This window comes from Martes martes (genome assembly GCF_963455335.1).
Source record: "Martes martes genome assembly, chromosome: 16".
NCBI lineage: Eukaryota > Metazoa > Chordata > Mammalia > Carnivora > Mustelidae > Martes > Martes martes.
In genome coordinates this window covers 10,100,449-10,113,501 of record NC_137904.1, presented here as the reverse complement: position 1 = coordinate 10,113,501, position 13,053 = coordinate 10,100,449, and the positions used below count along the sequence as shown (strand labels likewise).

At 57.2% G+C, this 13,053-nt stretch overlaps 1 protein-coding gene across 3 annotated transcripts in view; it reads left to right on the top strand.

Moving 5' to 3' along the window:
- The window catches only part of TOM1L2 (target of myb1 like 2 membrane trafficking protein), a 118,835-nt gene extending 105,782 nt beyond the window's left edge, over positions 1–13,053 (top strand). The window contains exons 13-16 of one of the 3 annotated variants that reach the window (XM_080825297.1): positions 612–677; positions 6,424–6,483; positions 8,432–8,468; positions 9,203–10,304. In XM_080825297.1, the coding sequence (XP_080681423.1) occupies positions 612–677; positions 6,424–6,483; positions 8,432–8,468; positions 9,203–9,351 (312 nt within the window). In that variant the 3' untranslated portion in view covers positions 9,352–10,304. Of the gene's footprint in view, positions 1–611; positions 678–6,423; positions 6,484–8,431; positions 8,469–9,202 lie in introns of all 3 variants that reach the window. The other 2 variants (XM_080825298.1, XM_080825299.1) reach the window with 2 other exon arrangements.

Genomic DNA, 13,053 nt, shown 5'->3' with positions numbered 1-13,053 from the left:
TCCTAAACTGTGCTGACCTGGAAATGAAAACCGGGCCACAGGAGAGAAAGAGAACACAGGCAAGGGGAGAGAATTGTAGCACCACACCGCCGGGCAGCCAGACCCAAATCGTGACTTTTTACGTGCTTGTATCTGTTCAGAAAGGCCAATACACCCAAATTCAGCGTTCGAGTTAAGAGCTTGGAAAAAGAACGCACAGGTAACTGAGGAGGAGGAAAAAAGCAGAAGTAAGTTAGAAAAAAAGTAGAAATGACTTCGTGAAAGCTGGTTCTTTGAAAAATTGACCCTTTGCCAACCCCAGAGCCCTAATGAGCAGAAGAAGCATGATCAGCCTTCCATGACCTCACGGAGATCTTTCAGGTGTGCAGGGATAGTTGGCATGAGTGCTTGGTACCCTGTTGGGATTCTCGGTTACTAAACTTCTCTTTTTCAGGCAGGTAAGGGGGAACATGCTGGCGGGGGTGGGGGCAACGGGTCCCATCTCCTTGCACACTGATGATAGATCAACTCTGAACAGTGGCTTTTCTGTCTCCATGATATGTACTATTGCTTTCTTTATCCTGGGTCTTGCTGTGACTTTTCTTTCTGGGACTTTTCTGTCCTCGGCCCAGAAGAGGGGTAAAGGTGGGCACTCTGACCTGGAGCCCATAGACAGCTGGCTCATAACCCAAGGAATGGTGAGAAGTCACCAGCTGCGCCGAGCCCCCTGTCCTCCCCAGCGCTTACCTGTGTCACCTGCTGAGCCCTTGTGAGTCAAGACAGTACAAGGCCATTCTCTCCTTTCTGACTGGGTGCCAAATTTTCCCCTCCTGCGTTTGTGCGATCTCCCGAAGCCACAGACTTCCAGCCCCGGAAATACCTTCTCTGGTTTTCTGCTGAGATCCGTGCCCCTGGGCCTTAAGGGTCTGGGGCATTTGTGGGAGTGAGGGGAGGGCTCCTTCCCTCCTTTTACTGTCTCTGGAGCTCTCGGCAGTATTCAGTTTTCCAGGATAGAGGACAAGTTCCTGTGGTTTTTGCTTCGAGGTGGGGGGCGTTTCTAAGAGAATGGACTCGAAAGTGTCTGATGGGTTGAAGAAGCTCCCTCCAGACTGAATTTGGCAGTCCTAGGCTGATGGGTTTTTATAATGGAGTTATTTGTGTCCACTATATCCCCTAGAAGAATTTGAGACATCTTTAAGAAACACACAAACACAATGGGAGCAGAGTAAAAAGAAGACAAAGCCAGGGGAGGGTTTTCTTTGTTTTGTTTTGTTCTTAAGGATTTTATTTCTTTGACAGAGGGAGAGAGTTCACAAGTAGGCAGGCAGAGAGAGAGAGGGAAACAGGCTTCCCACTGAGCAGAGAGCCCAACGTGGAGCTCGATCCCAGGACCCTGAGATCACGACCTGAGCCAAAGGCAGAGGCTTAACCCACTGAACCACCCAGGCACCCCTGGTTTTTGTTTTTTTGGTTTTTTTTAATTCGATAGCCAACATGTAGTACAGCATTTGTTTTAAGCTGGGGGAGTTTTAATATCATAAACACATTTCTCATGAAGTAGAGCTCTTCCGCCACAGAGTCCTGGGTGGGTCTCTCCTGCCTCATGTGGTCCAGTGGCCCTGAGTCTGGTACAGAGAGAGAAAGTGACCTCGTTCCAGGCCACTCACCTTGGAGCGATGATTTCATTCCGATTAAGCCCTGGCCCTCACCAAGCACCTCTGACCTAGAGCCCAAAGGTCCGTGTGCACGTGTGCAGACAGGCTGGAGCAGGACGGGTTGCACAGAAGGAGGCTGGAGAGAAATCGTGAAGCATCAGCCCGTGGAGTGGAGCCGGACAGACACTAGGCACACACACCAGGGGGAGGACAAGTAACTGCCAGGCCGTGGCCAGCGTGTCCAAGACGGGAGGCAGCATAGCGGGGGTCACCTGCCCTAGCAAGGTGTGGCCAGCCTGCAAGGCTGTGGGGGCATCTGCCTGCCACTCCGGCTTGGAGCTAAGGACCTTTGCATGGCCACACTCGGGTCCCAGCAGCAGGCACTCTATACTGCCGCGTTGCTACGCTAGACCGCACAGCAGTTCTGAGACACGTAGGCTGCCTGGGCCCTTCATTGACTTCTTCAGGGACAGGCTGGGGCTCAGGTCCCCGTGTGCGGGTGACCTTAGAGCAGGACTCTTGGAGACCACGTCCACATCAATTCCAAATTGGGAGGATCCAGCCATGTGTCCTTGTGCCTATTAATCCTGCAAAAAAGGATACTGCCCGTATAAAGTACCCTGAGTGTGGCTTTGGCCGGTGGTGACACCTGCCTCTGCCCTCACAGAGTCCCCCTCTTCCACCCTGTCCCCCCACTAGAGCTCCAGTCTCCAACTTCCCAGAAACAAGCCCAACTAACAGCTAACCCGGTATCTCACCTGCCTGACTGCAGTGTTGTTGTTTTTTCTTTTAAACAAAGTCTATTAATTGCTTTGCCTGATTTCCCATAGTGTAGAAACCCTGAGTCTTTCCAAACCCCCCAAGTACAAATTCTTTACTTGGAAACTTTTTGTGCTATTGAGTGAGACTGAAGGGCTTCTAGACCGTTCCTCATGTTTCAGTGGCAGTGGGACGCGTTGTAGGGAGGCTTTCGCAGTTCTCTAGAAAGAACACACCTGAGCTTTTCAGAAATTGCTCCCGTTGGCGTGGTAGATGAGACTCGTGGGCTGCCTTGCAGAGTTGGGGCTCGGTCTCCTGGGATGCTGGGTGTCTAGGTGACCAACACTGCAGTTAACCGTCCCAGATTCGCTGGCCATCGAAGAGAACCCTAAGAGGCATGGTGAGCCAGCCTGCTCAGAGACTGCTGATGCACTGTGCCCCCCCACCACCAACCCCACGCCCTCTCCACATGCGGGGCGCAGCCAGGAAGATCCCAAGAGAACTGAACGTAAGCCCCGACAGGAGCGGCGGTCGTTCAGTGGGAGTGCACTGCTGCCAAAGCCCAGGTTTGGGCCTGGGAGTGGTGGGGCGCCTGCTCAGCCCTGGAGGACCCCCAGACGCAGCAAGGCCAAAGCCACAAAGATGTCTGGCTGTGGCCAGGCCCGCAGCACCGCCTCTCCCGCACATGCAGCCCGTCGAAGGACAGCGGACAGCTCCCCCAGCGTGCATGTCAAAATCTGCCACTTCTGGCACTCAGCACGCCAGTTTCTCTTCGGACTCTGCAGATGGGCTGGGTGCGTCTCCCCATTGCCTCAGCCGAGCCAGCCCCACGGGCGCTGGTCTGTGTGGAATGGGTGGTCCCGTGCTAGCTTCCTTTATTTTTCTGTCTTCGCATCTTTTTCTTTCTGTTCCCCTCCCCCAAACACCTTCTTCAGACCCTTGGACCAGCTTTCAGCTCTGGATCATTGCCCAAGAAGATGCTAAAACCATGGCGTAACAGAGGCCACAGTCTCTTGGGGATCCGCTGGGCCCGTCTCATTTGAGATGAGAACACTGGGTCCTCCCAGGGGCCTGGTGACGTGCCCAAAGCCACGGGGCAGTGACAGAGTCCATTGCCCTCTTCCCTGCCCAAGGCCACTCCCTTCCCTTCCATCGGTGCGGACGGGAGAGCTTCCTCTTCCTCCCTCCCCGTTTCTGCAGTTCCTGTCTGGGGAGTAGCGTGCGTGCTTAGTCTAAGTCCAGTAGTACCTGCGCTACTAGAAGGAACTTTGCCCTGCTGGAAGTCTCAAGGCATTGATTTATCAGGTCGGGAGGTTTATATAGCTAAGGTGTTCTGTCCAACCACAAGGAAGTCAACCCTTACCCTGTGTTCTATAAGCTTTACTCCTAGGTCTCCCCATAGCTGCACGGGGATTCCCACCCCAAGGCCAAGTGCCTTTCTTATTGGAAAGACTTAATGCCAGCTGTGTACGATATCGCTGGGTTTCAGAATTAGAAAACAGAAACCCTGACCAGGAAGTTAAGGGGTTCGGAGTCCTCGGTGGTGAAAACTAAGTATGACCCAGCCATCGCCCTATTTCACAGATAAGGAAACTGAGGCCAAAAATTGCCCAAGTCCCGTCCCCATTCCTGCTCTGCCTCTTTACCCAAAGACCTGAGGCTTCTTAGGGTAGCAGAGGCTCCAGGGCTCCCTCGTGAAGAAGCAAATCCAGGGAAAAGTATTTGCTTGAAAAATGATCTGACCAGTCCAGCCCTAGGGGCCCATCGCTGGGTGTCCTGGCTCCCGGGGCTTCGCCTAGAGGATGTGCTTCCAGAAGCCCACTGTTTATTCAGAGACGTCTAAGAGAAGGAGAAAAAGTGTTCCCATGATCCATCTTTTGGGAAGTTTTGTTTTTTGTTTTGTTTTGTTTTTTGAGGAGTTTCTCAAATGTCGATGTTTATTTTCTGAGTGTGCTGGGTTTCAGGATTAATCCTCAAGGAAGAAGACTGGAGCATGATACCCAGCCTCGAGGGGCTGACTTTGGAACAGGGACAAAAATACTGTAAACCAAACCAGAAGGTTGAAGGCCCGTGACCCCTTTATGGCTTTTTCTCAAGCTCCCGCCACACATGGGAAAGCTCTGCCCCTCAAACCTCCGTTTCTCATTGATAGGCTAAAGCTGGGTCGGTATAAAAAACCGCAGTGCACACTCCCGGCCACTGACTGTGGTTGGGCGTTTTTTCTGTTTGGAGATGCCTCTAACTTTCCAGGCTGTTTCTGAGAACTGGGCATGGCACGCATTGTCCCAGACCAGGCATTCTGACTTAGAGAAGCATCAAAATAATGAAAATTGGCATCTCCTGTCCCACGAACATGTCAAGACAGAAGTCCTGCCAGCAAGCGTGAAATCAGCAGGTCATGCCCCGCCTGCCCTGCTGCTGTTTTTTGCTGTTGAGGGAGGCAGGTGCTGCCTTGGGTACCGTTAGCCCACCCATGCCAGGGATCTGTGCCCTCCAGAGGGAGAATCACTTGTTCCTTGTCCCTAGGAGCCCTCTCAGGGTGATTTGAACTTGCCATTTTTTTCATTGCAGTGTTAAGTTCCCACTTAATGACAACGTAGATAGAATCTTCCTGATTTGATCACCATTGGGCTTGCACCTTTACGAAGTTGCCTTTATGAAGAGACTGCTGGGTCTCTAGTTAGGCCCAAGACGCGGGAAGCTACCCCAGGTGCCTGGAGCGAGGGGGCTGCTGCTGCGCCAGCTGTGTGGGCGCACAGAGCTCCTGCAGGATCGCAGACCCCTGCCCAGTGCGCTCTGGCAGACTTTGGAGTCTTCGCTCTTCCTCCCACCGCAAAGCCCCTCAGCAGCAGGTTTCTGCCTCCAGAAGTGGCTTGTCCCCATCAGGGCAGGGCTGGTAATGGGAAATCTTTGTTCTTTTCCTTTGTTAAGGTCGTGTTATTTTTTAGATGTGGCAAACACGAAGGCAGCCTGCTGATTGCTTATTTTAACTGTATTCTTACCCTAGATTGTGATGCTGGGGGAAACCAGCCATAGACACAGTGCTAGTGAATTTTCTGGAAATAGCGGACTTGGGAGCTACTCTTGCGTTCTAGCCAAATACAGGTTTCAGAATCACTTCTCACCCGTCTCCTGTCCCCCAGGCTTGGGCATGGCTGGGCCAGGCCTGGAGACGGCGCAGGCGCCCATGAGACATACCTTTGTTAGCTCGGAACCCACCCACCCATTGCTCCCCAGTTCTCCGTTCTCTTCCCGAACTCCTTTCCTTTGGTTCCCGAAGCCCAGCCAGCCCTTGAGAGCCGGGAAGATGGGGTGAGACTAAAGGAACCACCGCATTCCAGGGCCACTTCGTGATTCTCCCCTGAAGAGACACAAAGCCGACTTTGGTCATCAAAGCTCTAGCTTACGCCCATTTCTGTTGGCGAGAGTTGAGCCTGCTGTCAGCCAGGCCTACCCAGTCCCCGGCGCTCCCCTCCTCCCACTCACCAGTGCACCAGGACACAGTCCGAAATACTTTCAGTGCCCGCCTGACCACCTGCACCCCCACTCCGGGCAGACTGCCCCTTGGCCCAGTGACATTGGAGGGGGGTGTCTCCTCTTGTCACCCCTGGGCATGAGGCCCGACAGCCAACAGGCAGGACTCTTCCAAGGACCCTAACCCTGTGAGCTCAAGTTCAAAACCAGCCTACAGGACCAGCGCATTTCCTGAGATGAGAAGGGGCTTTGCAACCCTGGGCTGAGAGTAGTCAAAAAGTTATCCATTTCAAGAACTCGTACCGCTGCCCTCCCGTCCCCCCCACCCCCGGTCAGCCCTGCTTCTTAGAACTGGCCACCTCATCGCTTCCCTCACCTGCCATTTCATATGTGGCTGCCTTGTGTTGCCCGCGCCTGCTGTGCCAACGCGTTTTTTTGCTCTGTGTACGTTTTGGTTTCGTTTGGGGGTTGCTTTTGACGATTTCCTTTGTTCGGTGTTCTGTCTCCCCTCACCTGGCTGTGGGGCTGCCTGACCCGCTGCTTGCCGCCTCCATAGATCCCCGTTGCGCAGCCGTCTGTCATGGATGACATTGAAGTGTGGCTCAGGACGGACCTGGTGAGATTCGACTTTTCTCTATCACGCGCGGGCTATGGCAAGGCAAGCGCTTCTGATGACAGGCCAGGGGCCACCGGCTGCTCCCCCAAGGGGTGGCGGAGGAGGGTGGCCAGCCGGCTCTGCTCGCCTGCCCTCCTGCCCACCCCGGGCTGTGGCTGCCCCAGTGCACCTGCTCCGGGCACGGCCCCTGAACCCCGGCTGCCCCGGGGGTCGCAGCGGGCAGGGCTCTGGCTGGCTCCAGAGCACACACTTGTCCCCGGTTACTGTTCTGTAGCAGCTGTGTGTGTGCTTGGGTTTTTTTTGGTTTTAGGGGTTTTTTTGGTTTGTTTTGTTTTTTGTGTGTTTTTTTTGTTGTTGTTGTTTTGCTTTGGGGTTTTTGCTTTAGGGTTTTTAGATCTTAGCGGGGTTTATTTTTAATTTTTTTTTTCCTTTTCATGTGAAATTCTGCAAGATGAGTTGGGTGTTTTGTTTTTGCTTTTGTTTTTCAATTTACTGTCATTCTCACTTCCCTAGCGTCTTCTGGTATCTTGGATTTAAAAGAACCCTTGCCCTAGAGACTGTTTAGCCGCAGAGCTAGGATAGGAAGGTGAGGACATCACACATCTGCCAGTGGCAGCAGGTCCCAAGAAAGGAGGGCTGCGGTGGCTGGTCCCTTCCTCTGTTGCTTACAAAGCACTTCCCTGGCCGCAGAGTGGGGGTTGTGGGCGGGGGGGGGGGGGGTTGGCTGATGAAGAAATGCACTCTGGGAGGGGAAGCGGCTTGCCCAAGGGCATGGCTGGGCAGAGCCCCAGTTCTGGAGATACCGCATCTCTTCTTTCTAGCTGCCGCCTCTTTAGGGAGCCCTGTCCCCAGAACAGAACATCTTTAACCACAGGGTTGGCCTGGCTGGCAGGGGCTGCTCACTTGCCCCCTTCCTGTACCCCACGGGGCCACCTCCCCACAGAGCCAGGCTTTCTGAAACACTCATTGCCCAGCAAGGCAGACACCCAGGTGCCTTGCCAGGGAAGGAAGAGAACCCCCTCGACCTCTTTCCCAAGGGAATGCCTGGAAAAGAAATAGCTCCTCTCCCAGAAAGAAGCAAAGCAGGAAGGACCAAGCCTTCCCCTCACAAGGGGGGCCCGGGGTCCAGAAACGGGCAGGGACCCACCCAGCAAGGCTGAGCACCAGGTCATGGCAGAGCCAGGAAGGAAGCCAGATCTCCTGGCCGAGCCCAAGACCTTGTCCACTTCCCTATCCAGCTTGTTTCTCTGTCGCTGTGCAGTGACTTCCCAGGGACCACTGCATCTTCCAAACAAAAGTCTTACCCACCACATTGTTAAGAGCTCTCAGAGCTTCATGGCCTCTTGGGGATTGGCAGCAGGTGACGGAATCTGGGCCACAGGAGGCTGCGGGACACGGCTTCTGGCGGGACAGCACTCCAGCGGCCAAAGACTGCCTCCTTGTCAGCCCTGTGCCCGGAGCTTCATGGCACTCTCGCAGTTCCCGGCTGTTGGCACGGACAGTGTGTTCCCAGAACCATGCGGCTGCTGAGCGAATGAGCACCCGAGGGGGCCCTAGGCACGCTTTGGGCTCAGCCTCCCTGAGACCCCTGCTCTGGGAGAGTGTGGATGGGTACGCAGCGGCCTGCTCTGGTCCCGTCCAGAGCTCAGCCCGGAGAGCCAGCCTGCGCCCTTTTTTTTCTTTCTTTCTTTCTTTCTTTTTTTTTTTTTTTTTAAATTTTTCTTTCTGGCTTTTCTGAAGGATCAAAGCCTAGAACTACTTGGTTTGGGGTTTTTGTTCTGTTTTGTGTTGGTTTTGCTTTTTGGAAAAACAAACATTCCGAGTCTCTGCTAGGACAGGCAGTACTCGACTGTTGCGGAACTCCTCCGGGAAGGGGAAGTGGGAGGGTTGGCTGAACCCGTGTCGCCAGGGTGGGGCCCTAATGCTGCTCTCTCTACTTCTCCCGCAGAAGGGTGATGACCTGGAGGAGGGCGTCACGAGTGAAGGTACGTGACGTACCTTGACAGCTCCCCACCCTCTGTGGATTCCTCCTGCCCGGGGCTCTTGGGGTGCTCAGGGGCCAGCACCCACGTGGCCTCAGGCCTCTTCTGGTGCCCATCCGTGCTTGGCCTGGCCTCCTCTGCCAGGGGCTACTCTGCTCTGTCCCAGCCAGGCCCCGTGCTGATGAGGGGAAGTGTCAGAAGAAGGTCCCAGAGCTAGTGATGAGTGGGGCCGGACGGCCATCCAAGGTCAACACGGCCCCCCAGACCTGCAGTCCTAACCAGTTTGTCCCTCCCCCCCCCCCGAATTCTCAATCCAGTGGAGACACAAGATACATGCCCGGGAGTCCACAGGGCAGACAGCACTGCTTAGGCCTGGCGTCCTGTGACCTCACTTCTGGAGGGCCAGTGGCCCCCTTCCTCCTGTACCACCTGTCAGCAGCCAGACTTCCTGTTTGCCTGGGAGGCCACAGAGGAGGGATTCAAGGCTAGGTCTTTAGGCAGCAGAGGGCCCAGAATCAGCCCCTGTGCAGGCTGGCTGCTCCCCTGCCCCTCCCCGCCTCCTTCCCTGGCAGGCAGCCCAGGGCCAGGGCGGTGAGGGTGGGGACTCGCACAGGGGTGACCCCTCTTGGCACAGGAAGGGGACTCCGCGGGGAGCAGGTGGGATGTGGTCCTTTGAGCCTCACTGCGGGCCTAACCCCCTACCAATCCTGGCCCTTGCCCGGGGTTTTGTATTGCAGAATTCGACAAGTTCCTGGAAGAAAGAGCCAAAGCTGCTGAAATGGTCCCCAGCCTCCCCTCACCCCCAGGGGAGGCCCCGGCCCCAGCCTCAAACCCCTCCGGCCGGAAGAAGCCAGAACGGTCAGAGGACGCCCTCTTCGCCCTGTGAGCTGGTCTGCGGTTCGGCTCCCCAAACAGCGGGTCACCTCCTATCTCCCCGGTCCACACGAGGCACTGGCCGCCCCTCCCATCTCCAGTCCCCACTTGGTCCTGTGCTGCTGTGTCTCCATGGAAATGCCCCGTGTTTGCTCCCAGGCCTCCCATTAGTCGGGACCAGCTTTAGCCACCTTCTTCTCTCTGGGGGGTGGGACAGTGCCACGGCTGCCAGAGGCTCTCACCCCTGCCCCCGCCCCTCCTGCCCACAGGCTCCCTCTGCCCATATGTCCTCCCTGGAAAAGCAGGCCGTGGGACCATTTCCCGAGGAGACACCTGGACTGCCTTTTCTCCGGTTTCCCACAGAGAGGGGGGTCAGACCCCAGGCCCTTCCCCCACATGGCCCACCCCTGCCTGCCTCAGCGGGTCTCCTTGGACCGGCCTACCCTCCCATGCCCCTGTTCCAGAAAGGGCTTGTCTGCACCTGTGGGCTTGGTCTCCCTCCCTGGAATGCTGCTCCCTGACGCGTGTCACGCTGTGGCACTTGGCGTGCTCGGCACTTTAGAAGGCTGTGTGGGTGCCCGTGTGTGAGGCCTCTCATCCTCTTGACCCTCTCTCCATCACTAAGCTGCTAGCCCAGGCCCCGGGCCACGCCGGCTCAGCGGCTGAGCCCAGGACCAAGGGGGCCCCGTAGGCTCCTGGGGTGCAGAGGGAGAGCCAAGGGCAGTTGCGAGGACGGCACGCAACCCGCGGATGGTGGTCACGAGGCACGTGGGTCAGCCCTGCAGAGATACACTACTGGAAGCCAAACCACCCCATGCCCACCACGCACTGCCCTCTCGCAGTTGTCCCCGTGTCCCGACAGCCTGCCCTCCTCCTCCTGCCCCTACCCCAGAACCCCCTGGCCACCGACTTGTACCCTCTCTCCAAGCCGACCCGGAAGGCTAACACGAGCCTGAGGCTGACTACACTTGCTTCCGTTACTGGTGTGGCTTCTGGCCGTGGGCAAGGTGCCCGAGCCAGCCTGACCCACCCCTGCTCTATGGTTGCCCCGAAGAAGGAAAGCACTGTGGCAGCTGCTTCCGGCCAGCCCGTGAGTCTCTGGGGCCTGGGTCAGTGTCCCATATGCGCTGCCCAGGTGTCGGGGCCAGACGTGTTCATGAGCCGTGGTGCCGTCAGCCCTTCCCACCTGGCAGCCGGAGCAGGGAGCTCATTGACATAGGCTGCCTTGACGCAGGCCGACACCAGTGCCTTGGGCTCCGGGAGAAACATCTGGGGCTGGGCCTGGACACCTCCGATGAAGAGCGAGGCGCCGCCCGGCCCAGAACCCCTTGCCCAGGCGCGCGCCGCAACTTCCCCATAAGAGGAGGCCTGGGGTCTGGCTGGGGGCTCGTCTGGCAGGACCAGCTGGGGAGGTCACACTCCAGTTCCTCAGGGGACATGCAGAAGCTCCTCCTCAGAGATCAGAGCTCAGCCAGCCTAACTCCAGCCCTGCCCTCCTGGGCAGCCAGGGCCATGCCCTCCCTCTTCCCCCCGCCCCTGCGCCTCGGGCCGCCTGCCCCTCTCTCTGAAACATGGCTCACACGCGGAGCCCCCCAAGGCCTGCTTGCATGTTCACACGTCTGAAGTCAGCTGGCTTGACAGGAGCTGCAGAGAAGGTGGCCGGGATGGTTCGGCTGGACCCAGGGACCCAGGTGCCCGCCGTGTGGCACAGTCTGGAGCACTTGTTTCTGTGAGAGCCGGGAGCCCGTCTTCGTAGCTGGGCCTTGGGGGGTCAGTCCTGTGACAGCCACCGAGCCTGGCATCCTCTGAAGGAAGAGCCAGTCTCCCTGCCTTATAGGAAGGGAAGCCCCCACGAGAACGGGGTCATGAGGGGAGAGGGGGCTCCTGGCAGTGAGTGAAGCCGAGGCCAGCCTCTGTCTGGGGAGACTGCAGCACAGCTGCTCTGTACCCGTGGTCCAGAGCTGCCCCCCAACTCCAGGCCAGGCTTGGAGAGACCAGGCCAGCCCAGCGGTGGTGGTGGGTCCTGTAAGCTGACAGGAAGGTGCTGGCCCACGCAGGGAAGTGTCACCTGCCTTCCCGGCCTGGAGCTGCACCTCTTGCTCCCACATGCGTCAAGTCCAGAGGCAGCCTGCCTCTACTTGGAGGCCAAGGTGACGCTTGAGACCTGCCCAGAAAGCCAAGTCGGGGCCCCAGTGGCCTTAAAGGGGTGCTGCCCAGCCCTACCTGTCCCCAAGGCCATCGGCCCCCTCAGCCACAGTCTGCTGGCTGCCTTCCACCTGGGGAGCACAGGCTACCTGCTTAGGGAGGGGAGCAGAGCTCTGGCAGGTGAGCTGGCCAGTGCCCGCGCCCCAGGAGAGGGAGACCCTCACGAGCCACCAGCCTTTCCACAAGTGTTAGAAATCACAGATACAGTATGTACTTAATTACACTAAATTATTGCTGGGATTCCTTATAAGCACTAATTATACCTGATTATAGGTTAAAATATTTATTTTGTCAAAATATTTTCTTGGGGATGTGTTGAACCTTTTCTGTGTTCATTGTGTGCTAAGACGAGAAAACTAACCATTGCTTCCCACCTGCCTTCGGGGCCAGTGGGCAGCAGTGACCCAGGGCCATGGTGGGCTTCTAGCTGGCCTGCCGCAGAGGGGTCCCTGTCCGGGAGCCCCAGGCACCGAGCCGGCCGCCTGGGGCCAGGCCGAGAGGTGACCCGCCTGCTTATCTGTGCAGGGGACAAGGGCTTTCTGAGCTGATAGGGCTCGTCGCTGATGTGGGCCAGAGGAAAGGGTGACTGTTCGTCTGTTGTCTGTCCTCCTGTCTTTCGTTGTCAGCCCCATCCGTGTGAGCGACCATGCTGTCTGCCTGGGCTTGTTACCCTTCCCCTGCTCCCCAAGGGTCCAGAGCAAGGGGGCCTGCCCTGCCACACAAGGCCCCCAACTGGGAGGATGGTGGCAGGGACGCTGGATGGCTCCGGGGGGCAGCAGGCACCCGGACTCCTCCAGCAGCGTGTGGCAGACAGCTGCTCGGCCTCCCACACACCCGCCCCTCCTCTTCCTGCCGCCCACCCCCACTTTGCTTCCACATACACCCGTTTCTGACTCAGTGCACCCAGCCTTCTGGATGGTTTGAGGGGGACCGTGGGCTCGCTGGGGAAAAGCTGCCGCCAAGAGTCCTGTGTTCTCAGCCCGGCCACCGTGAGCCTCTTCTCCCTGTGCTGTCAGAACGCTGTCCGCCCCTGTGGGGAGCAGCCAGCTTCAGCACCTTGGCTCGGGGTGTGTGTACCTCCAGAAATGCCCCTTGAGGTACCCGCCTGTCCCAGTGCCCACCCCCCGCCCTCCCGGTCCGTGGGGGTCCACGCCGGGCTTAACCCTGCAGCCAGCAGCCCTTGGGGACAGCTGTCAACCCCAGAGTTCCTCCGTGTATAAGATCTCCAGGCTCTCCTGGAGAACGGGACGGATATTTATTTCCTAAAGTTTGCACTTAATTTGTGAGGGTCTCAGGATCGTCGGGGGCTACCGTGAAGAGAACTGTGTTGCGTCTGTCGTCCAGCTGTCCCCGGAGTCTGCCGTTGTGTCACTGTTGTGCGTTTGTGCGGGCAGAGCCGGGTCTGGAGGGCGGGTCCATGCACTCAAGCCTGAGCGCGTCCATCCACCCACTGGCTCTCCTTCCAGATGTTGTCTCTCTAGTTTGGGTTCTTGCATGTAAAATACTCCAC